Source organism: Dermacentor silvarum, chromosome 1 (assembly GCF_013339745.2).
Source record: "Dermacentor silvarum isolate Dsil-2018 chromosome 1, BIME_Dsil_1.4, whole genome shotgun sequence".
NCBI classification, from domain to species: domain Eukaryota; kingdom Metazoa; phylum Arthropoda; class Arachnida; order Ixodida; family Ixodidae; genus Dermacentor; species Dermacentor silvarum.
In genome coordinates this window covers 238,730,650-238,757,114 of record NC_051154.1, presented here as the reverse complement: position 1 = coordinate 238,757,114, position 26,465 = coordinate 238,730,650, and the positions used below count along the sequence as shown (strand labels likewise).

General features: G+C 44.7%; 1 protein-coding gene across 1 annotated transcript; it reads right to left on the bottom strand.

Moving 5' to 3' along the window:
- Positions 1 to 26,212, bottom strand: LOC119436980 (dolichyldiphosphatase 1-like). Its single transcript, XM_037704032.2, has 8 exons — positions 26,060 to 26,212; positions 25,273 to 25,373; positions 19,948 to 20,032; positions 19,757 to 19,850; positions 19,566 to 19,664; positions 13,810 to 13,938; positions 9,747 to 9,836; positions 1 to 452 (listed from the first exon to the last, which is right to left on the bottom strand). The coding sequence occupies exons 1-8, from the start codon at positions 26,202 to 26,204 to the stop codon at positions 413 to 415; spliced, it is 783 nt and encodes a 260-aa protein (XP_037559960.1). The 5' UTR covers positions 26,205 to 26,212; the 3' UTR covers positions 1 to 412.
- Between the last annotated feature and the right edge of the window lie 253 nt (positions 26,213 to 26,465).

Below are 26,465 nucleotides of genomic sequence, written 5' to 3'. Positions count from 1 at the left end.
TGATGGATGAAAAGGCTTGGCTTTATTCCTTTGCCACAACCAGTCGCAAAATATGTGGAGATCATTGTTGGACCAATGGTTCTGAAGATATATAAGGTTAATGACAGGGCAGAACCATATATGCAAAAGTTGAGGGAGCAGACAATGTCTATCGTGCCTGCACTCTTGCACGCACACTGGCACATTTGATACAAAGTGGACATGTAACTGCCACCCATCCACCCATTTATTATAATTCCTTCACAAGCATGACACCTGAAATGTGGAGTGATGTGCTCGCCTCTGTTGACAGACGTCTTCATTGCACTTTTCGCATCCGCCCCAGTCCCCCCAGAAAAAGACTTAGTCGTGTTGTCATCCCTTCATTCCGATGACATGTGTAGGAATGCCTGCGCAGGCGAGTGTCCCAATGTCACTGAGACTTCATGGATACAAGCTTCCGTTGCCTTGTCCTGAAGAAAAGACAGCACCATAATCAGCATCAAGTGTCACCACGTCAGGGATAAAGTGGTGGGCAGGGATAAATGGCAAACATACTACGAAAGACTTCGCCTTTCAGAACATCCAGAAAAAGCTCCAAGTATGAATACAGCAGCATTGGTGCAGATCAACGCCAGAAAATGATTGGTCATGGTGCTCCATTGCGTGCATCACCTTTTACCAGGTTATGTACTCCGTATGATGCCAGCACCCACCTCACACTGGGACATTTGTGCAAGCACTCCTTGCAACAATAAAATAGGCCAACTCTGGAGATCAGACTCTTCTATTGGTGTCCCAACTACAGTGTAAGCTGCTGCTTCCACAGCACACATGACAGATGTACACACCACTGTTATCCGGACTTTCATACAAGCACACTTGCTGCTTATAAAGATACCCACACACACTGATTTAGTCCACTGTCCTGAGGCCAACGAAACATAGCAGGGAAACAAAAATGTATACATTATAAGCATCAAATGAGATGTGACCAGCAGTGCACAAGGCCTAGAAGCCACTGGCTGTCTGTCAACCACCATTGCAGACAAATTAATGTTGCAAGCATGTGCACCCTACTGTGATACCCCTTGTCATACCTTGCTCAATGCTTGCTTTGGCATCCTGCCACGTGAGTGGCAGGATGACACTATTCACAGTTGTGCAGCAGGAATCGCTGCAGCTGCAATATTACGCTACACAAGTAGCAACAGTAGCAGGGCGCCAAAGCAAGCACAAAACAAAATAAAAGCAGAAAGGCTGCCACATGTGTATTCTTCAACCCTTCATCTGCATGTGATGACTAGCAGAGAGCATGAACTGTACCCTGGGCCATGTGGCTGTTCACAGTGATGTGACACTAGTCAAATACTAGCAGTAGGCACTTTCAAATCCAGTGCCCATTATATTCTGGAAGCCCCTTTAATGCAAAAAGCCGGTATATATTACACTAGCAAACCTGTACACTAAAGGTGCACCGTAATAATAAAAGTAGTTCAAATCATTCAAGACATCAAATCTATAAACTGCAAGCTACTCAAAGTAACTTGAAAAATTATTTTGCACATAAGAGAGCTGGACGGAATAAACAGCATTTAAAATTGGCTTGGGCTCAGTGAAAAATAGGCCTGGGCTGAAAGCTCCAGCAATAAGATTTATGATATATATATATATATATATATATATATATATATATATTTGCTTTCTACAGCCATGGACTACAGCACTCATTGCCAAAAATGGATCTTACATTTTGATGTGAATATAGTTGTGCACATTCAATAATCTAGTCTTGTTCTGATCATTCAAAAAAAAAAAAAGTTGCAGTTGTAAAAGCATGATGCATGCAACACTACATTTACACTATTTACATTTAAGATTAAGAGTGAAAGACGGGCCTTTGGAAATTTCATGTCACAAAAATAAAAGTGCACGTGCTTCTTTTATTATGCAAGCTCAATTTATAAACCCTTCATAACAAGTAAAGTATTAAGAGGCAGCACCACCGGCTACCATGCTATTTCTTGCCTTGTGCATGTACCTGAATTACAATGCACAGTGATGTACTATAGTGCAAACTGCTCAAAACATATGTAAGCATATCATGCATCACAAGATGGCAGGGTAGTGACAAACACCCTCTCTGACCACATGCAATCACTCGAAACAGGATGCAAACGTGAATCACAATGTCTATGACTAGTTGTAGCATTGGTGATGCTCAGTAATAAGTGAGCCATTGCTGTTGAGAATTGTCTACATTTACGGTCACTCGCACAAGTGACTTCACACAGCCATTTTACATGGGCCACTTAACAGGATGCTATACTAAGAGGCAGGAGAAAATGTCCAGAGGGGCAAATCTGTACAATTTGATTACAAATTTCAGAAGCTCATGCACAATGCTTAAATTTGGCCCTTTATGTTCACAATACCTATCCCACCAAATTAATATTAGCCTTCATGCATAACCATCAAAACCGTTTCAATGTTTCTTAATTATAAGGAGCTGAAATGCATCCTTTGAGCCTTCAATGAAAAGCATTGTCACAAGAGAACTCTCACTGGTAGCACCAATAAATTGAAAAAGTGATGCTGAGAATCAACTTAAACCAGTGAACAAGAGTGGAGATGTGGCTTGTTGATATGTCTTGACTAAAAGTGGTTGAGCGCAAGGAAACACGAGGACATAAGAAGGCACAATGGATGCACAGGTACTACTAACAACAATGATCTTTAATTCCTTTGCCAAGCCGAACAAAACTACCTTCAGTGAATCCCCAGGTAACCTATGCACGCACGCACACCGCATGCAAGCGAGGGAATTAGTGGGGCCGGCAGATGTTATCTGCTCGGGGATATTATTTGACAGCTCATTTCAGGGGCAGCACGGCATGTAAAATTAAGCAATTACTGCTGCTAAAATGTCCGTCGCTTCTGTTTCTTAACATTATTGATTGAAATCTGGGAAAATTAAAAAAACAAATATGGGACTAGTATATCGCAATTTTTGTGCATCATGCCCGTAGAAGAGCACATAAACTAATGGAGCGTGCCCAATGCGTCATCTGTCGTGCGGCGACGAAAATTACATTTCCTCCTCCCCAAGCCACGACACTATCATGCCGCCCAAACCCCCCTCCTAAAATAATTCTTTCTCCGCGCACCAAGGCTAGAAAGTTGAGCAACCCCTGGATAATCTTCTTTCTGGGGTTTTACGTGCCAAAACCAGTTTCGATTATGAGGCACGCCGTAGTGGAGGGCTCCGGATTAATTTTGACCACCTGGGGTTCTTTAACGTGCGCTACAACGCAAGCACATGGACGTTTTTGCATTTCGGCTCCATCGAAATGTGGCCGCAGCGGCCGGGATTCGATCCCGCGATCTCGTGCTTGGCAGCGCAATGCCTTAGTGCCACCGCAGCGGGTCCCCTGGATAATGCAATTATATCAGCAAAAATGCGAATAGACAACACAATTTCAGCAGGAAGGTCGTTCATAAAAATTAAGAATAACAAAGGGCCAACGACACTTCCCAGGGGAACGCTAAACGTCACTTCGGAGAGAGGGGAAGAAATGTTATCAGTGGTGCAACAGCCAAAATAGGATTTGGAGCAATTTTTGGAGCACGAAAATCTTGCTTTTGGAGCAGGAAAATCCAAATTTAGAGCAGCTTACGGAAAAAAAGAACTCCATTTTGGAGCACTAGATCCTTAATTTGGAGCAGTTTCACAAAGAACGCTTACTCATAAAATGCCATAAAATTTACCCCGCATAATAAACGCACACCCCAACTTTGCATTGGATTTCTGGGAAAAAAAGTGCGTTCATTACGCGAGTATATACGGTAGTAGGTGAGGGCAGGGGCGCGATCGTTGTTCGGAGCATGCATTCAGTTTCGCCGTGCACGGTTGACCTAGGCCGCGCCTGGCGAAATTGAATGCGCGCTCCGAACAACGACCTCGATCGCGCCCTAGCAGTGCACTGCACGCTACTTTTTCCGCCAAACATGTGGAAAGTACACATACATTTCTTCGCGAGTGGTTCCCTTTCGTTTTTTTTTTTTTTTTTTTCTGACGATGTGTCGTGACGTTTCGGCGGTAGTCGAAACATGCAGCGACTGTTTGACAATCTTTTGGCGTTTCGGAGGTGCACAGCGAAGATCGGCGCCGTTTCACTGCAACGCGGTGCCTGTTGCCGCGTAGAACCGAACCCTTGCTAGTTTTGTGCATTGCGTTGCCTACAAAGCTCACGCCATCAGTGCCACCCCGGGTTGCTTGCTGTACCGTACAAACTAGTTTCCCGTGGAGTATTCGTACCCGCTCCGCTCGTGACTGCATCCACGGCAAGAATCTTGTTGAGTCAACGCAGCAATGGCGAACTGCTTTCGTTACTGCAAGCAACGCACACTCCGTGTCTCCGCGAGACTTTACTGCATATACAACACGCCGCACTATAACCAGCAGCAAAAATATTCTTCGACGCCTGGGCATGCGTTTGAGTCTCGTCTGTGCTACTAGATTGGACTGGATTGGATGGTGATGTGCAAGTTGCAGGTTGCCAACGCGGTCTTTGTTTCCCGCTAAAACTAGCATAACCGGGAAATTTCGCGGCTGGTCGCGCGTTTTGGTGCAGCTCAGCACAAAAATACGAAATTGTATCAAAATGGCGCAATTGCTGTTACACCCCTGCGTTATTAATGACAGTGAACTGCTTACAAAAACACAGGAAGTTTCTAATGCAAGAAACAGTAAGAGAATCTATGTGAAAAGACTTCAGCTATTAATCTGCAAAAAGCTACGTGATCGAATGCCTTGGAGAAATCAATGAATATGCAATCTGTTAGAAGGTTTTCAACTTTTCATCCATCAAAGGTCTACTTTCTTTGCTTGCAGGTTTTTGTACTTGAGCCTAAACATTCAGAATTAGGTTACACAAGTCACCCTTTTGAGAAACTTACCATGTAGACAATACAATCGTTGATATCTAAGCAAGATAAGCAGACAGATGAGAAATATTTAAAGCTAAACAATTATGCGAGCAACATAAAATTTACTTTTACTGGAAAGTTGCAGTTCCGCCCAAAAGGCAAAGCATCGGTTGCGTGAGGATACTAAGTAAGGATAGTAGTTTTATCGGCTGTATAAACTCGTAGTAAACATTCGCTTACAAACTAAATTAGCAAGCATGGTGTCACGCACACACAGGCAAACAGAAACACATCTCACTCGATGAGCGCGGACATTCGCTGTCAAAACACCGCCATGAGTGAGGAAGAGTGGCAGCAGCAGCAAGCGAATTGACTTTCATGCTGCCTCTTGCTTCAATGCGAACTAAACGGCGAGAACACATTGCACCCAAAGCTATGAGCCCCCGGCACACCTAGACTCTGTACTGATCGCAGATCGCTTTCAAGATAAGGCCCGCGTGGCTGACTCTACTTATCACAGATCGCTTTCAACCATGTCGTGTGCAGCCGCCGCTGGAGTAGAACCCCCCCATGCCTTGTGCACGGTGGAAAACAGCGTGCTTCCTCCACGGCTTCCTTCCTTTTACGTGCGAGATCAAGTTACCATCCTTGACACACCCTAGCATGCTTTCACTCGCATCTACAGCATACGGTGCGCGGCCACAGTGTTGTTGCACTTGGACTTCATACGGAACATCACGGCAACACCGACAGCGGAAATGCACCTGGAGTGCCCATATAATCGCTATCGCAATAAAAGAAAACTGGAAATTTCACTTTCACCTAAAAAGCTAACTCTTATTTACCAAAAAGAGGTAAGAAGTTCTTATTCACTGTCAAAAAAACTTTGGATTAGGCCAGGGTAAATGCTATTTGAATTCTATGCAATTGATGGTCACCCATCACATCACAAAGTCAGCCCAGATTTCACAGAGGGCAAGAGTAACCTAGAGCACTAAATAAAGCAGTTGAAAAGGAACATGTTTTCTTTTACAAACAATTCACAACACACTTCAAGAAAAAAAAACTGCGCAAAAGAGACGAGGACGAAAAGAAGACAGGTACAACAGACAGGCGCTAATGCTATTTGTACCTGTCCTGTCTTCTACCGCTGTCTGTACCTGTCTTCTTTTCGTCCTCGTCTCTTTTGCGCTGTTTTTTTCTTGAAGTATGTTACACCAACTTGCTCACATCAAGCTCCTTCTAATTCACAACACACCAAGCTGCAAATGAGAATGGTTTTGGGGCAAGAATTTCCTACAAAGATATCAACCAACAAGAGAAACCACTGATTTCAACAATAAAATTGACAAGTTCTTGGCTATTGAAGATGGCCTCTATACAGTTATCTCCTACACAAAACATGTATTTACAAGAAAGTCATCTCATGCACCATCGAGAAGTGGGCAAGAAACGTGGCATTAATCTTGGCAAACACCGTTATGGCCATACTGGATGAAGCAGGGGTGGGGAGCCCAAGCAGGGGTGGGGAAGCACCTTAAAGTGTAGGTGATGGTGATAAGGCAGCAGGCACAGATTTAGAATCATAGCCATGACAGAAGTTCTGGCAAGATACTGGTGGGCTGCTTATATCAGTCTTCTGCAATTCACAGATATTCCCAATACAGTATAGACCACTTGCAGTGTAGACTGCTTATAACGCAAGTCGCAAGAGTTGCGAATATCCGCACTGTACGCCGTACCGCACTATAACTAAAGCAACAATTTTCAAGGCCCGCACATATGCAAAACATGTGCACCGAGCCGCCACGCATATGCGACAGTCGAGGAATGCGGATAGAACGTTTGCATTCAATTTACAGTCGAATCTCGTTAATTCGAACCAAATCACGCGGCGGTGCCTCTGACCGGCATTGCTCCGGCACCGCCACGGGCATCTTGCGCTGGAGTTTGAGGTATAGTAACGGCGCCTGGTGGCTGCGAAAAACGTCATCTGGGTAGTACCAGCTTGGATAGTATTGAGCCCTGGCTGTGGCGAAGCACGTTTCTAGCCCGCGTTTTGCGTCGATTCGCACTTTTTTCTACCCTGTTTCGAGTGCGAAAAGGCTCATCACTTCTCACAGACCATGGCGACCAGGCTGCGAGCTGGCCGCAGCCTATAGTTTTACGAAAACTGACTCTTGGTGTGCCGTGGAACGTAATGTCAAGAAGACATCGGCGACGCCGATCCGGAGAGACCTAGCTCAGCCTCGAAAAAGCGTCACCATCGTTACTGCTGCGTCGTGGGCTGCCATGAACAAGGCCTGAATCCCAACATCAGATTCTACCATTTTCCTTCAAGGCCTCACGCTGCGGAGCGTCGGGCACGCTGGATAACTGCAGTTAGTCGCGCTGGGTAAACGAAATGGAAGACCGACATAGCAGCAGGCATGGCTGCAGGTGATTCACGATTTGAGACCCGGCCACAGCGACAATTAACAATTCGACCGGTGCGAAGTGGTGAAGTGACCAGGTGTGTGCAAATGACCACAAATGGTCGGGCTGATTCGGTGGCAATTCACTACCCCACTACGAGCAGCACAGGTTAGAGAGTTGAATGTGCTCATCCTTGATCTCAAGCCAGCACATTGAGGCAGCACAGCAAGGTAGTATTGATTACAGCACATCGATGTTCGAGCGCTGTCATTAAAAGCTACATCAAGCGAGCAGTGCACGAGCGCGTGCTACAGCGCGATTCGCACATACGTACATACGTTACTGCGAGCTTATATGCATTCCATCAGTTATTTATCAATTGCTAGACAAATGGCCGCTACTACAGCGCAGGCATAACTACTTGTCTAGCGGCATGCAGTCAACAAAGATTGCAGGAGACCCGCCGTTTCGCGGCATGTCGAAAGACCGCTGCCGTCGCGGCGCGTACGATCGTGCGCTCGAGCAGTTCGTACACCGCGGCATCCCTGAAGTTTCGTTTACTGCCGTTTTCGGGAAGCGCGTGTTTGCCGGCGTGGGCAGTGGTCTATACTGTATAACGTAACCGCTTATAGTGCAGGACCGGATATAGTGCGGTCTTTTCAGACTCCTGTTAATTTTCCCATAGCACTCCATGTATACACATATCACTTATAGTGCAGTTGCGGAAAAGGAAATACCGGTTACAGTGCGGCTGCCTGGGAGCACGGAAGTGAGCAGAGACGGCGAACGCTCCCCTCAAACGGGCGCCCCAAGGAGTGCTCGAGGAAGAAAGAGAGACGAAGTGGAGGAGAAAGGCACGTGGTGCGAACGAACAGCCAGTGAGGCTGAAACCATAATCTTGAGTGCGAGTCGTGAAATATCACGGCGCGCATAGCGAGCAAGGGCCACGAAACTGCCAAAGCCGGCCAACACTCGCTTCACGATAACGGCAGTAAACGAAACTTTAGGGAGCGGCGGCGCCGGCACGGCACGGCGAAGGGCACAGGTGGAGACCGTGGAATGTGAGGGAGGAGGGCGGCAGGGAAGCGGATTTCGCCTCCGCAACTCCACCGCATCGGTGGCTCCCCTCCCCCCTCCTTCGTAGCTCCCTCACTTTCGACTGTCACCGTGCGCGCCTGCCGCCGCTCCAGCCGGCCCGGCACCAGCTCCCCGAAGTTTCGTTTTCTGCCGTCATCGGGAAGCGGGCGTTTGCCGGCGTGGGCATTTTCGTTGGCTGGCCTGGGACAGCGCCGCTGCTTCCCTCTGCGCCGTAACCGCAGTGTGTAAGGTCAACACGTGACTAGAAAGTAGAGAAAGCCTAAAGGAGAAAGAAGGGTTCACTGCCATTTGCTACGCATGGCTACGGTAGCGTGGCTGAGACGTCGGCACGTACACGCATCTTCCGGCGCAACGCAGAATCGGCGACCTTGCCATTTTAGAGAGAGTAAAATTTCCGGCGCGTTTTTTTTTTTTTTTTTTTTTCGCGTGAGACATTGAGGGGTCTCTCTTAAGCTTTTACTATATTGCGGTGCCGGAGCAATGCCAGTCGGAGGCGCCGCCGCGTGAATTATTTCAAATTAACGAGATTCGACTGCGAATTGAATGCAAACGTTCTAGCCGCATTCCTCGACTGTCGCATACGCAAGGTGGCTCAGTGCACATGTTTTGCATATGTGCGGGCCTTGAAAATTGTTGCTTTGGTTATAGTGCGGATATTCGCGACTCCGGCGACTTACGTTATAAGCGGTCTACACTGTATTTCATGTTACAATTTCATTGTTCTGAGGTGCCACTAAGAAAAAGGAAAGGTAACATTACACTCATTGTTGTAAAATACATACATATTCAGTGTCTTGAAACTTGGCATTACCGAAATATTATTTTACACTAAAACAATAAGCGTGTGGTTGGGACAGATTATTAATCAGGAAAATTCATCAATGTGAGGTTAACAGTAACGAGATGCCACTGTAGTAGTAAGCGGTATCATGCTTAACAATGCATTATTTCTTCAAGTTAAGTCCTATGAAAATGCTTCAATATTGGCCCTAAATATATCCAATAGGCATGTGGTTGGGACAGATTATTAATCAGGAAAGTTCATCAATGTGAGGTTGACAGTAACGAGATGCCACTGTAGCAGTAAGCGGTATCATGCTTAACAATGCATTATTTCTTCAAGGTCCTATGAGAATGCTTCAATATTGGCCTTACCTATCTCAGAATAGTACTGTTTATATATACTGTTTTATCACTCAAGGTTCCCCCTCCCCCATATTCTTTTGCAACAGCAATGCTGCACCCTCACACATCGAAGTCTTCTCACTCTAGTAGCAACATGCAGCAACACTACACTTAGAGCAGAATAATCAAAAAGAACATACCTCGACTCTGCTCTGTAGGAGGTGTATTCGAACCACATCACATTAGGAATCAGAGTGGTGTCTCTCAGCATCAGCAATTCACTGAGGTGCCTAGCATGTCAAGATAACACAGTTTATGCATCATCACAGCACTTCGATAGTTTACCAAATATAGCCATAGAAAGAAAAAAAAAAGCCACCAGTATTATTTTTCAGCCACAACATGAGCAGATGCATTACAGTTGGTCCCAATGCGTTTTTCAAATACAATAAGAGAGCAATAAAAGGACAGGATCAACATCTCAGCACCATAATAGCAGGAAATTATTACTTTTGCCTTGACTAGTCGCCTCTCATATAAAAACCTTGACCTCAAGCACATACAGGTTTAGTGCACTTTTATTGTATTCTTGTCTTTGGTCAAATGCCTATAAACTACAGTAAGCATAATACTGCTGCTAAGTTGTGAGAACATACTTTGGACAGTCACTGCAATAAGGCATTTCACTTTGTATGGAAACTACTTGCACCATTCCATTGTTCAGCTCAAACATTTTTTTCAAAGTGATAATTACAATTCTAAAATGACGTTAAATTACTACTGTCATCAACTATTTTAAGATAGGTGCACAAGCAACGAAATGAGTATCTTTTCTGAAATGATACAAATGTGCAAAGTACGTTATTTTCCAAGTGCAACAAGTACAGTGGAATCTCGATGATACGAATCTCACGGGATCACAAAGAATATTCGTATTAGCCGAAATTCGTATTATTGAAACACAATTAAAACTAGTTAAATTAAGGGGCGTGGGGATCAGATCGCGAAAATCGCGAGAAAAATCGATTTTTGAAAACCACGCGTTTGGGTATCTGCAACGCCTAATCTACGCTGTATCAAAATGGTTTGGCTGAAAACGCACTGAAAGTGCCCGTAAAAGTTTAATTCGTCAGTGCGCAGGGCGAGAAAACAGCTTTAAATCGCGCAAAATCCTCGCTGTTCACGGAGTCATATCTCGTATTTCCCGTCACCGAGCGCCGCCATCTTGGTATCGTTCGAAAGCTCAAAGTTTCGCCATTCCGCTTCTCAATTCGTCCGTAGTCGCCAACTTGTAACAAACGCACAAACACCAAAGGTAGTCACACGGGCCCTCTGATAAAAGCGGGCCTCCGATTGGCTGCCGTGCTGAAAGGCGTCTCTCCTTTGGTTGCTGCTGTGGCAGGGGCAAGATGGCAACCGCAGTTGTCTGCTTCATAAACCACGCCGGCGTCTTTACTTGACACACAGAATTCGGATTACTGAGAACTTCCAGGTTAGTGATGGATCGTCGCTCGTTGGCGAATAAAGAAAAATACGGCAATTAGCGGGAGAAGCGGAGGCGCACCCGACTGAACGAGCGCAACCTTGCACCGTGTGACTCCAGCAGCGAAACCCACAATCGCCCTGTGCCATCGGCACCGATAACGCAGCCGACGGAGGACGCGCCAACAGAGGCTCCCGCCTCGGCGTATGGTCGCGCGAATCAGCTGAGATTGTATCTCGGCGTACGGTCGCGCGAATCAGCTGAGATTGTATCTCGGTAGACATAGCTCGCTGCGACTAGGCAAAATGACGCAAAAAAGAACGCGGCCCGAAGCACGGCAGCGAGTGCCCGATGGCACGCGGAAAAGGAGGAAAAGCACAAAAGCAACAAAAGCGCCACCGCTTCGAACTCTTCGCGCCCATTCGCGGCCTCCGCGCTGTCCGGCATCGCGTCCGCGCCTCCGTACCAAAAGAGAAAGGGAGAAAGCGCGTGACTGCGCGCTGTTCTCTTTCGCGGCCGTCGGTGGGGCGGCATTTATTCGTATCAACCGATGCGGGTCGAAAATCGATTCGTAACAACCGTTTTCTAGCACGTTGCAAAGTAATAGGGCTCGGCCGGGACCGCAGAAAAATTCGTATCATCCGGAAATTCGCATTAGCCGTGATCGTATCATCGAGGTTCCACTGTACATGCAAAGTGCATCGCGAAGTTCAAGTAAGGTGAAGTCCACTGACAGGTGCATTAAATCTAGTGATCGCTGAGCAGTAATAATATAATGCTAAGAAATAGGATGCTGTGCCTTCTGCACTAGAACAATGAGCCTGCCCATGTTTTGACAATAAATCAGGCCAAACCATGTGGCCACATAGACCACACCATCTTCATAATGTATACAAATGAGCAAAAAGGCACATACTATTGCAAAAACAAAAAACTTTCTTAAAGGGCCCCTCACCAGGTCTGGCCATATTGAGCTGACAAGCGCAGTGTATACGATGTGCGCTAACGATCGTGTCTGCTAAGTATTACATTGCTACATTACAGCAATTACATTGCTGAGCACGGGGCCTTTCTCGCGGGTGCCGCGCTCCAATCCGGAGGGTTGACTATACGCCAAGTGCACCTACGTACATGTCTGTGCTGTGACGTCGCTCATAGCCGTCACTTGATTTCAAGAATTATTCAAGGCAACATCTGTTATTTGTGTAATCTGTTGCTTCAATAGACGATTATAGTTTAGAGAAATAATAAGGCACACAAACCAAATGTCTGCGCGTTCTTGTTTTACTTCGCACCGCAGCAAGAGAGATGTAATTCCGTTTCATCTGCTTTGTTCCCATGTCATGCAGTCGCGCACACAGGCAACGAAACTATGTCATTTTCTACCATGTTCTGGCGTGCAATCATGCTCTGTGATCTGCTTTTCTCTGCCTCAGTGTTCATGCAGCACTGACTTATACCGCTAGTCAGGTATTCTCGTGCACCGCTAGCAAAATTGTGCATTGCGCAAAACGATACAAACATAACAGCTCACGTGCGACACCATCAGCGGAAGTACACACCGCGCAGCAGAAAAGCGAGGGGGAAAAAAATGTCGCAGTTTCACCCGAAAGGTGAAGCATCAATTACGATAACAAATTAGTAGAGAGCTATTCGGAGTAGGGATAGTAGTTTTATCGGCTGCATAAACTTGGACAGATTCGCTTACTAACTGAATTAACAAGCGTGGTGTCAGCGTGCACAAGCAAACATGAATAGATCACACTTAATGACCGCAGACGACTGTCAAAACGCTGGCAGCAAGCGCAGCCACCGCAGTGGGCGAAGGTTCGTGCGGTCTATCGCTTCAAGGGAAACTGAGCGGCGAATGCACAGCGCATACAAAGGTCAGAGCCGTGTGGAGATAACAGACGGTGCGGGCAACCGCCACAGCCGCAGGCAAAGTACGAACGCAGTTGTTGGCACAGTAGAAGCTGCGCGCACCCCCCCCCCTCCCTACCTCCCGCGCTGCCTTCCCGCTTTCTTGCTTTCGCATAGGAGATTGAGTGGCAAGTTTCCCTTGCGCCCGGTTGCAAGGTACGCCTTTGGTGCCGGAGCACAGCGTCGCCCCGCTTCCCTCCCTCCCATACCCCCATGGCCTTTCGCGTGACGGTAGCATTTGCTTTCCTCTGTGCGTTCGGTCTCAGTGATAGCGCGCATCCCCCGCGCGTTTTCGCTCGCGCATACGTCGTGCGGCGACGATTTTATCGCCCTTGGACTTTATACGGAACCTCACGGCGACGGCAGAAATCTGGTTGAAGTGTCCATATAATTGCTATCGCAATAAAAAAAAAAGGCGAGGCCCATGACATATGCATCACGCAATTCTCGAGCTGCAGTATGGGAGAACGCAGGGAAGGAATTTTGCTTGCGGAGGCTAGACAGGGCAAGTGGAGAGAATGTCTATGTTGGCGGTGAAGCTCGCCTCCTGAAATCATGGGTTTGCGGCACTGAAATATTTCTATTTCGGCTATTAATGAACCAATTCTAAAACTTCTTGCGGTAGAACACTCCCTAGAGGGCATGTAACAACTTCCAGCATATAACCAAAATTTTCTAGGTGGCTTGGTGAGGGGCCCTTTAAAAACAAAGCTGTCTTGATACACTGATTATGCAGTAAGGAGCAAAAAAAAAGAAAAGCAGAACTAGGTTACACCTTACACAAAACAAATGCAAAAATGCACACTAACACACATTTTCAACCAATGGGCCAAACACACACACATATGTAAGGTGCTCACCAGGAAACAATTCGAGGGTAGAGCGGTGTGAGTATGAACTGGGTTATGCAGAACCAGAGGCAGGCGAGCACAGAGCCTATCAAAGCTCCCCAGCACACCTGTGCCCATGTGTGGTATTCCAGGTACACTCTGTGGGCAAAATAAGACCAGCGTCAAGCCATCATCACATAAAGCAGAGATCTCAGCCTCACAAGCCAATATGGTGAGCAGCACGAGTCAAAAGTCAGTCACAATGCAATGCAGTTTGTTGACACTTTTGGCTACTGGTCCAACATCTTTTATTTTACAGAACTCTTACACAACTTCTTTCATTAAATTGTCACTGAAACAATTTGTCATATCCTAAGAGAATGGTTCAGACATGGTTAATACTTACACAAAGTGTTCTCACAGAAATCTTATCACAGTGCACAATATTAAAAAGGTGCCTGTGGTTAAATATTACCCTTCTCTCAAGCCACAGCCCTTCCCCTCCGCTCGTACTCCACGTGGTTGTGGATGCAAGAATTGTGTCATCCAATGACACCAGTTTGAATGAGTCAGTTTGAATGAGTCTGTTGCATCTCTTACAGCCACTCCATTCTGATATGTCCCCTTTCTTACAACAGTGACTGCAGCCTCAACATGAAAATTATGCGCAGCAGGTCACAGCTTATCCAGTATGCACTCACTATGTTGCACTTCCTGCGCAAATGGTTGCACAGAGGGATGAGCATTGGTTTACCAGGATCCTCAAGGCGGAGATAAAAATTGTACAGTGTGGCAGGTGAATGTGCATCTCATGAACTTCGTGCCCGATGATGACATCCCTGCAGCTAGCCTTTCCTAAAGAACCAAAATATGAGAATACCCTCTGCGCCTCACGGGCAGCCATCATCACTACATTATTCTTAACCTTTGTTGCAGTCTTCCTAACCCTCATCTCCTTATTACCCAGCAGGATTTCTACAGAGCACAGCTGTTCTAAAAAAATACCTGACCTCTCCTGTTCTTCCTGCACACACAGAAGTACATGAACAAATGCATGCATCTACACACACAAGCTGCAGAGCAATCCTCACCCGGAACTGCTTTATTGCTCTGAAAAATATTTTGTTTTTCAGGCAAACAAAAACCATGTATAAATTTACTAATAAATAAAATATTTGTGCACTGTTATGTCAGACGTATTTTGAATAACGTCATGCCAGCAGCAAATGAGATCACTCAAGATGGTGACATCATAAACCCACTCTACTTAGAATCAGCAGTCGCAAAAAAAGAAATACTTGTGCAGAGGGTGTTGCTACAACCAGCAGGGATGTGAAATATTTAAAGTTTCATTATAAATTAAAAGGCCCATGCACAGTGCTTCAAAATTGCTTTTCATTAGACAGAGACCTCCCCAGCCAGATCAATATGTAAATGCTCGATTCAACATCCACATCCTTTCAGAGTACTGAGCATGTACATTCGCACGCAAAATGAGAAAAGCCTACCCCCCCCCCTTTTTTTTTTTCACTCCTTTAAATACGAGTGTGCAGCAATTCAGACAATTTTCATTATTTGTTTCTTAAGTTGTCCTGTTCCTAAATATTGCACTAAACAAATGATCTGACCAGGTTTACAAGTTCTGAAAAAAACGGAGCTCAAAATGACAGGCAGCAGCCAGCCTTTTGCACACAAGTGTGCATCGCGCCAATACCATACAGGTCATATAATAGGTGTCCATGAGCAACCAAATATTACTTATGCAGCCTGCAGCAGCTCCACTAACTGACCACAAAATCTGTTTCCTTTGCCCTAGAAAGCCGGCCATAGAATTCAGAGAAGCAACAACATAAAAGGTTCACTTCTGCTGTTCAAATTATGGGCGCGATCTTGTACGCGTTCCAAAATGGAACGGAGGCGTTCCGTTCCATCGAGCCGCACACGATTGGTCAATTTCAACCGCGACGTTCAAATTGACCAATCGTGTGCGGCTCGATGGAACGGAACGCCTCCGTTCCATTTTGGAACGCGTACAAGATCGCGCCCTTGGTCTCATGCTATTAATAAACAGAGCTGGCAAAACAGTAAAATCTTTTAATACACAACTCGTATAATGAGATGGGAAGATCGCCTGGCAGTTTTTGAGAGGCAAAAATGTGTGTGGTGACACTGCTACGACATCATCAAGAAAGCAAAGCACTGCTCAAACATAGCCGCAGGCAAATGCACCATCAGGAGAGAGTGCATTTGAGCTACTATCATATCAAATATACCTCAGAGGAACAGTACATGGGCGGTGTGTGACAATCCCCCAAAGCATCTTACGGATACAATGGTTTGAGCGTACTTAAGAATATATGCATCCTCCTAACTACAGTGCACCTGACTGATCAATTTGTTTGATTGGAATGGCTGACAGCGCCGAGTGTAATGCCTGCGGTGTTGATGAGACTATAGAACACCTACTATGCTACTGCCCATCTTTTCAAAACGAAAGACATGACCTCTGCAACGTTCTCAACAGGCTAGATAGAAGACCGTTCACCTTGAGCAAGATCTTGGGACCATGGCCTCGAATATCACAGCTGCAAAAGGTCACAAAAGCGCTGCTGCGATTTTTGAAAACTACAGAACTGAGTGACCGTCTATGATCTGGACTGATTGATCATCAGTGATAAAACAGAGATCTGTTGCTACGTCGGCGATATCAACAGCGGACTTTCTATTCTTCTCTTAAAATCCCTCTCCCCTTTTCCCTTCCTCCAGTGCAGGGTAGCCAACCGGGCTCAGTCCTGGTTAACTTCCCTACCTTTCATTAAATCATTTTCTCTCTCTCTCTGATCAATAGTTTATGGCCAGCCAGCGATGAGTGATAGTAACAATGTAATATTGATCCATGAATTAGCCACACATCTTCAGCCTTGAGTGAAAAATTGCAAAAACATCCTTTTTAGACTTTAAACCATATATAAGTTGCATACCGAATCTTAGCACATGTTAGCAACCATTAGCAAAGCCATGGACTCAGCAGAACAAGCCATAGCTATATTATTATACAGTTAAACCTCGATATAACGAAGTCGGTAAAATTGGCACTTAACTTCATTAAAACAAAATTTTGTTAATTGAAATTTTACTTTTTGTGCAAATAAGTACAGTCGCCAAAGGATTTTTCTTACCCCCCATTGAAGGGGCCGTAAAATTTTCCGTACTATCGGGCAATCAGAAAATGAACTTCAATGAGAAAAGAAAATTAATTTTGCTGAATTTGAGAATCAGCGACCAAAGATATGGTTTTGTGCGGTGTCCACGATATCTTCACATGGGTGGTCCAAAGCGAAGCCTCCTCCCTCCCCCACTTCTCGGTCGCGCAGGACGACAGCGCACGTCAAGCAGCCATCATTTTCAGCTTACCCTCACATGCTTTCCTTCGCAACCCCAGCTTACAGTGACTGCACTTGAACTTTACACGGAGCATGACGATGTAAGGGTAATGTTTCTATGCTGCTGCTTGTCCGCACAGCAGCTGGCCACTCTCTGTCACGCGGTGTGCTATTTGAGAGGTGCGTTCGCAAGCAGCAGCATGTAGTTCACTCATTTCCCGATCTGCGTCCATAGCTGTTTCCATTTACGTATTGCTATGATATTCCTTCGTGGCGGCAGTGAAATTTCGTTACATTCAAATTGTGTATAAACACATTTCGTTATATTGATGTTCAACATACACGGTGTTCTATGAACAAGAAGTTATAAAAAGTTAAATACAGTGAAATCTGAATATAACGAACTTCAGGGGACTGCGATAAATCGTTTGTTATTCTGAAATGTTGTTATAGTGAAAGCGCCAAAATTGACCATTCTGCCCATTAACACATCAGTTGACAAGTTGTCACCATTTGAGCTATCCATGAAAACGTCACTGTTGGCTCTTGGGCCGCGCTGTTGCTATTTTCCATAGATTCCGCCGCCACGCACCACCGAAGCACAGTATAAGAGTGACGCACGCAAAACAGAGACCGAGAAAACTACTGGCAAAAAGGAACCTCCATGTCACCTTCAAAGTGTAATCTTTCTTGTTGTATGTTTGTTTTTCACATTCCTTGCTGTGGACCTCGCAACTGTCTTACTCAAGACGGACATCTGAACTATTCCAAAGAAAAAAAGCGCATGTAAACGACAACGTCCGGAAAGTGCAAAGTGCAACTGTGTGGCATCCCCGCGAGCACAGAGGCTACATTTTGCCGCACACATAGCTAGTACGGCCACAGAAAGAAGCGCGAAAGAAAGAGGCGTGCGCCGAAAGAAGGATGAGACGCGCCTCCGTTGCTAGGCAACACTTGTCTGGGCAGAGCATGTGCTCGTTTCTTGTTTTTTACATTCCTTGCCATGAACACCGCAACTGTGTCACTCGAGGGGGACACTATTCCAAAGCGCAAGCACACGTAAAAGACCACATCCGGAAAGTGCAAAGTGTGACTGTGAGGCATTCCCGCCGGTATGGAAATTACATTTCTCTTCGCGCATAGCTAGTACGGCTGCAGAAAGAAGGGTGAAAGAAGGAAGAGATGCACCCCCGTTGCTAGGTGACACTTGTCTGGGCAGAGCATGCGCTCGCAAAACCTGATGTGTCGTCGCCTCCGCCATGCCCCCGAAAAAAAAAAATCTTTTTTTTTTTAATGCGCGCTGTCTCAGGCTTTCCGAACCTATGCACCATGGTGTCCGCATTCTGCACCGTGTCATCTGCTAGCCTACTGCTTCGGCTGCCGTGAAGGATACACGCAAATCTAAGAACCTCCACAGTTTTTAATATTAGTTCGTAGTACCGAGGCGTTGTTTGACATGACATGGAAACTGAATAACGATCGCTATTCTGAAAAATTCGGTATTCTGAAGTTCGTAGTACTGAAATATTTCGGCAGTGAAACTATAAGAAGTCACCAGGGAATTTCCGAAAAGTTTGTTAATGTGCTGTTCTTAGTAACGAGGTTTTACTGTATATTGAGAATTTAATTATATTGAAATTCTTTATATCTATGTTCAACTGTATAGCAGTGAGTGTTGTGCGTGTTGGTGCTAACCATTGCAGCCTTAATGAGTCCATACGATAGTTTCATACTGTGAAGACGGACAGGTTAGCTTTTGTAAAGTCTTCGCTTAAAAAAAAAAACTTTTGCACCTTTATTTGTGCAATATGTAGCTGCACCCAAACTTTTTGCACACAATCATTTTAAAAGGAGCAGCTGCTACAGAGATATATATATGGTAAATTTTGTCTTTGGTCTTGGTGCTGGTCAAGCAAGTGCAGTACACTGACGATAAGTGATTGAAATTTGAAACGAACCACAGGACCATACATTTCTGAGTGAGTCTCAGGGAAGTAACCTTGTACGCTATATAGGCATGTGATTACTCATGTGATCTAACATGTGATTAATCATAAAACCATTGCTGAATGTCTCAATGCTGACCTGGGACACTATCAATGCTCTTACATGAAGAATGTTTAGACTCCGTAACCATTCACATACCTACAGCTCTGCTTAATAGAGATGTTTTGGTAAAATGAGACAGATTAAGTCAATTCATGTGTAAAAAAAAAGTGTCTAGACATGTTATGTTTCCGGAAAACCTTATTCCTTTTGATTTATCCTAAATAGATCTACAAAATTTTTAACCTTGTGCAGTAAAATGTCCTGCATAAGTACCATAATAGTACACAAAATAGGAGCATTGTGTTTGCATTGCCCTTAGAGAGATGTACTTCATTTAAAAACTGTTAGCCATACCTGCTGTATGAAACAGTTCCTGCCAGCAGGAACCAGCAGATTATCACAGTACACTTCCAAAGGTTCTCCCAAGGACAACTGCTATTGCCATGGTGCAACCTACAAGGATGACATACTTTCAGAGCAACATACAGCAGAAAAAAATACAGGCAATCAATTTTCACCACACACGAGTAGAAAGGCAGACTCACCGAACAATAACAAAGAAAGCCAGATATGTTGCCACAAACCACATGAGCTGAGAATGACTGGATGGCATGCCGAACTCGGTGAAGTTATCACGAGCTGAACATATAAGAAGCAAAACATTAGTGACACTAATTACAGAACTAGCATATTTTTATGTCCTTTAGATAAAGCATTTTCCAGGAGAAAAAGTTACCTTTGTATGGCCTGGCTTCCTTAATTACATGCTTAAGTACAAAGTTTATGGCCTCACTGAGTAGAGTGCCGCACAGGAATGTGATCTGAAACAAAAATTCTCATGAGTCTCTTTCAAACAGCCATTATAATATTTGTATGCTGCATCAAGAGCCATTAACTAACGATGTACATAAGTACAACTGCCACTGGTATCAATAAATGTTTGGAATACATGGCAAGAAAACTGTCAATATAACTTTTTTTTTTATAGAACACACCTCTCATGTTTCTCAGTGCAGAAAATGCTTCATGACAGCTCATCTTTGATCATGCTTTTGCAATTACATTGTGCAGTAAATACATTTGTTAATATTAAATGCCTATATTAGTTGATATTTTCTCTCCCTGCTTTTGAACTACGTAGCACTGTGTGTCTTAAATGTAGATGCTGTTGAGATACATTCTTAAAATATTATGCAGAATCTCTTGCATGACTGACGATGTCCAATATTGTGCAAAGCAGCACAGAGGCTATGTGGGCTGGAACTTTCTCTTGAGTATCGTTCATGAATAAATATTATTACTACAATAATAATAATAATTACTATTATACGGCATGCTTAATTTCTTGTATGTGTTAAGTATGGTATGTCACGCTTTTTAAGGTATGCAAGGTGTTCAACCAGTTTTGTTTATTTCAGTTTTTGTTATGGTTTCTTCATCATCATCATCAGCCACTGTCCACTACACAAAGCAGGCCTCTGTAACAATCTCAAATTTGCTCTACCTTGCATTAGCCAACTCCATTCACTACTAAAGCTGCATATTTCCCAATCTCATCACACACTCTACTGTCCTCGATTCCATTTCTCTTCCGTTGTGTTGGCCTCATTCTGTTACTTTCTAATTGGCTCTGTGTATTACATGACCTGCTCAAGTCTACTTCCTCCTTAATCTCAGCTATGCCCATTTGCTCTGACCATAACACCATCTTCTTGCCTCTTAAAATTTCTGTTCCGTCACTCCATTGCAGAGTCCTTAACTTCTCAAGTTTCTCTGTTACCTCCAAGTTTCCACCCCACTAGTTAGCACTGGTAGAATGCAATGATAGCATACTTTTCAAGCATATCACTAAGCTGTTAGTCATGCCTTAGAAGCACTTGCCATATGTTCTTTAACCAATTTTTATTCTTCTGAAAATTTCCTTTTTATGAACCAGGTCCCCGCAGCTACTTGGCCTAGATAAATGTACAGTCAACAGCAAAAGTTTACAGACTATGCGAGCGCGTGCCCAACAGCCTCCGCTCTATTCGTGGTGCGTCAGCTACTGTTGAGAGCAGCGCTAGGCCGGAAAACCGTCCTCTTGTTGCTTGCTGACGTGTCAGTTTTCTTGCTCAGCACAGGGCTTTTTGTATTTTTCATGCAACACGCAATTCAGCAGGTGCTCCTATCTCAATGGCAGTATCACTGGAACTGGCATCAGCCATACGCCACTGGACTGACATCAGTGCTGGCCCTGACGCTTTACTTGAGACAAAGGAAGTAGAAAAGCGTCTTGCAGCACAAGAAAATTGACTCACCACCAAACAACAAGAAAACACACTTCCAGCCAAGCACTGCTTTCGACAACAGCCTGTCACAGCCGTAGATGGTGTGGAGAGGCAGTTTGGCATACGTAGTCCGTAAACTTTTGCTATTTATTATCTCTTGCACAAGAGGCTGATGCCCAATCATGAACTCATGTTCACTTGCCAGTCTAATAAACAACCATTTAGTCTTTTGAATTACAGGGCTAATCCTCAAACCAACCCTTACAATTGGCTGGTTAAATTCTTAAATTATTTGTTGTAACTCATCTCCAGCATTGCCGAGCAGGATAATCTAATCTGAAAACCTTAGGAGCCCGAGATATTCCCCACTAATCCTCACACCTAATTCTTCCCAATCTAACATTTTGGATAGTTCTTCTATGTATACAGCGAGTAGCAAGAGACACTGTGTCTCCTTCAGTGACAACCTTCTTAATCAGTAATTTTTTTTTTTTTTGCTTATGAAGAATTATGATATCTGCAGAAGCTCTAGAGATATTCCAACAATCACTTACACTTTATCTATTCTTAGGCTACATAATTCTTTCAAGACAGCTGGTATATCAACGGAATTGAACACCCTTCTGTAATCTATGAAAGCCATGTATAGAGGGTGTTCATGTTTTGCCTAGTTGTCAATTCCCTGATTGATTTACATGGATGTGAATATTCCTTTCTAAAGCCAGCCTGCTTTGTGGACTCATTGAAGTCACGAATTGCCCTGACCCTATTCAAAATTAGCTTCTTGAATATCTTGTACAATACAGAAAGCAAGCTAATGGGCCTGTAAATCTTCAAACTCTTCAACATATTGTTTCTTATTGAATAATAGCATCAGTAACTTCTTTGTAACATTAGTAATAACTAGGTAACTCTGGTACGTTTGATGTACCAGAGTACATAACGCCTCGTGACATCAAACGTACCATAACTCTGGTATGTTTGATGTCACGAGGCGTTGCGTATAAAGAGTTATAGGCTTTTCGTGAGTTTAAAGACAACAATTCAAGCTGTGAAGGAGGTTGCCATGTGCCAACACACATATCAAGCAAGACATTAAAAAAAATAGATTCTAGGGTTTTATGTGCCAAAACCGTGATCTGATAATGAGGCACACCATAGCATTTGTTCCTTTCTGTGGTTTTATGTGCCAAAACCAGTTCTGATTATGAGGCACGCCGTAGTGGAGGGCTCTGGATTAATTTTGACCACCTGGGGTTCTTTAACGTGCACTACAACGCAAGCACGAGGGGAGTTTTGCATTTCGCCTCCATACACCCATAGCATACCTTCCAACCTGTGAACTTTCAAATTCGTAAAATCATGCAAACTAGACACCGGAGGGGGGATGGATAGAGAGAGAAGTATAATCTTACTTTTGAAGCTTTCCTCAAGCACACGACTTTTGAGGGATACAGATGCATTTTATTAACGATGATTTACCATTAGAGGCAGCACACAAGCAGCTGCAATCTTGGCTCAGCAAATATTGACAAGTAGCACATCGTTTTTAGATCACAGTGACTTTTTCAGCGACTTGGAGCGTGGCCTCGTGTGTCTGCTATGTACAAAGCCACAAAGCCGCTGCTGCAATTTGTGGGGAGCACACGCTGCCACCTTCTCCCGCGGGCGCTCGCCCGTCGCTTGCGCACGGAGCATACGCGGCGGTAGCCGGGCGGACATCTCGTGCGCGCACAGCGCGCGCTGCGGGAGCCGGGCGGACACGGGAGAAATGCACTTTGCCCTCTCCCGGTTCTCGCTCGCCTCTCGCGACGCGCGGGAAGAGGGAAAGTATCCGGCGGGCGAGGAGGACACTCCCCTCGCGGAAAGGTAAAAAAGGATAAAAGAGCGTGACCGAGAGACCCCCGGGGGCCTCTGACCTCGCTTGACCTACCTGCCCATACGGATTTACTCGCTGAAACCCGTGAGTGACCTCGTTTGCGTGACAACTACACGCGACGAGGCAAGCCTATTTTATTACTTATTATACAGAGCGGACTTCCCTCTGCAAGTGTGTTTTATTGCCCACAGCAATAAACGTTGTTGAGTTGGCTCGCTTGTTGCCTTATTCGCCCGAACCCTACGTAGCTGCAATTATACACACTACGGGTTGGGGAACACCCCCACAAATTCTTGAAATGACCGCTTGATTGTGTGTGTAGTTGTTGCCTCAAAACATGGCTCGTACCCACAGGGGGGATTGGCCACACTACCAACACAAAGTGTGAATACCTCTCTTCCTTCTCATCTTTCAATCCCTTTTCCCCAGCGCAGGTTAGCCTACTGAGCTCAGCCTAATTAGCATTCCATCCTTTCCCTTATGACTTCTCTCTTTGCTGTTACCAATATCGACTGTTTCGGAAACATATCTGTAACAACTTGCTCGGTGCAAGCATTCTTTCAAAATCATAAGAGTTTCAAAGGAAGGTTCCAAGAAAAACAAGCATACTTTATTCACGAAATGAAGTTATTTTTCGTAAAACGTGGCACAAAATTCGTAAAACGAGTCCAAATTCGTATACTTTATAAAAAATTCGAAAGAGTTGGCAGTTATAGCATAGTGAGGGACTCTGGATTAATTTTGACCACCAGGGTTTTTTTAATGTGCACCAAATGCATAGTGCACAAATGCATGGTGCACTAGCGACATTGCATTTCTCCCATCAAAATGGATCCCGCGACCTCATGCTTAGCAGCGCAACACCATAGCCATTAAGCCACCACGGCAGCTATCAAGCAAGACATTGTCTAGTGTGTTGGCAATGGCGCCCAAAAGCTGTTTGAGTTCTCAGATGGCTCACTCAATGTAGGCTCAAGGGAGCCATGTATCATCAAAACACATTGGTTGGCTAGAATAGTTTCGCACAGCTTGGAGATGGCAAGCACAGGTATGAGTACAATACTACAATAGTAATCGCCAGTCTTCTAGGCTTGCTTTCTGGAAACTGTGGTGATGCACCAGTCAGAAAACCATTGCTTTGTATAAATCTGCCGATTGGTTGAGAAGAAAAATTATGAAAGACCTGCTACTTCATCAGTAAGTGATTTGTGTTTCTTATCTGTATCGACAGGAACATGCAGTAGCTTTGTACCTGGTTTTGCATTGGGTCCTCTCGCTGTTGTGTGCGCCTGGTTTGCAAGTACTTATTCTATGGCCTTGCAGCCACCTGACCCTTGACAGAGTAAACCTGACCTGCATCAACATAAATAGCAGCACCTATCAAAGCAATGGCTTTCACCTCACACCACGTCCAACCTGAGTGGCTCACAGTAACCAACAAATGATGATATAGGCTAATTCTTCCTGTCATCTCACAATAAATTACAAACACTGAACAACAAATAACCCATCTTGTGAAGACCAGTCGTCAATTCTGAGACCTTGTACGCCTTAATGAGTATTCTTTCGATACTGCTAGTCAAGCAGATGGAAATAAAACTGCATCTGAATCAGAGCCTGTGAACCAGCCGACATATTCACTTATATTAATACTCAACTAACACGTCGTAGATATGCATCCATCCATCAAACACCAGGACACACAGTTATATGGGTGTCACACGGCGCACTTTCGGTCGCGATCGAATTTCTCGGTCGCGATTGGTTCCTTTGTACAAGCAGCAGGAGGGAGGCAATAGCAGTCGAGAAGTTCGACCTGGATCAGGCTCGATCGTAATCGAAAGTGGCCGTGTGACACCGATATTACATTTGTCAGCATGAAAGCAATACAGCTCTACAAATACATCCAACTTACCGTGTGCAAATCTCTTCTAAAAATGACTAGCGTTCCAAATGACACCAAGATCACCAATGGTGACAGGGAAATATAGGCTAAGGTCTTCCCCAGCCAGTCACCTGGAAAATGGAAACACCGGTTACGCCTCATACATGACTTTCCATAAAGTGCTGCAGTGATGCAGCTTCATCCACTCTTCTCGAAACAGAAAGCACCAAAATCTAGAGCGTTTGTGTTAGCTGAAGAGCTGAGACGTTATACATTGGAAAGTTGGAGAAACAAGTACATACATGACATCAGTACGAGAAATATGAACACAGTATGACAATGTATGACAATGTAAACATAATCGTAGCTTATGTTTACATTATCGCACGCACCTCACACACGATCTTTCATTTATTACACAACCGCTTTCTAAGGCACTTACAATCTTGCAAACCAAGATAACAGCTGTGGAGCTCAGCTCTACTCACTTTCGTGTGCCCACATAAGACACGAACCACGCCAACGTGGAAAAGTGGTCCACGCCACTGCTCAGACATTGACATTGACACAGCGAACAAATATTTAGGAGCAGATATTTTTCCTCAAATAAACTGAATGACTATAAAAACGCCGAAAAACCTTTCAAATAAACAATCAACGGCGCAGTAAACCTTTCCTTTACAAACGTCACGGATGTGATCTGTGTGATCACTCGTCGATTAATAGCCACAGGAGCTATCGATAACACAACGTTCGACTAGATTTTTTGTAGCAGACTGAAAACTAAGCGCTCAGAAAAATTCTCCACGTTAGTTACCTGCAGGGTATTCGACGTGGGTTAAGGACAGCGGCACCCATGATCGAATTTCGTTGTCAAAATCGCCAGGTACCGGACCGTTGCCTGGTCGACCAGCGGCCATGTTGTGTTGGCGATTTTCCCGCAGAGGCAGTGTTATAAACATAAATGCCACTCCATACGACGTTCACACCGGTCCACACGTCCCTTCGAAAGAAAATAAAGAAAAGAAACATTCTGCTTGTGCAAACGTAAACTACAAAAAATAAGTTATTATTGCACTAAAAACTTTATAATATAATGCAGAATTATAAGTTCGCGCTAGTGAAACAATCGCAACAACTATTTGAACGTGATTTTAACTTGCCATTAACAGGCTCCTGATCGGCTCTGACACAGGCAAGCCAAGCCAAGCCTTGTCGGCTGC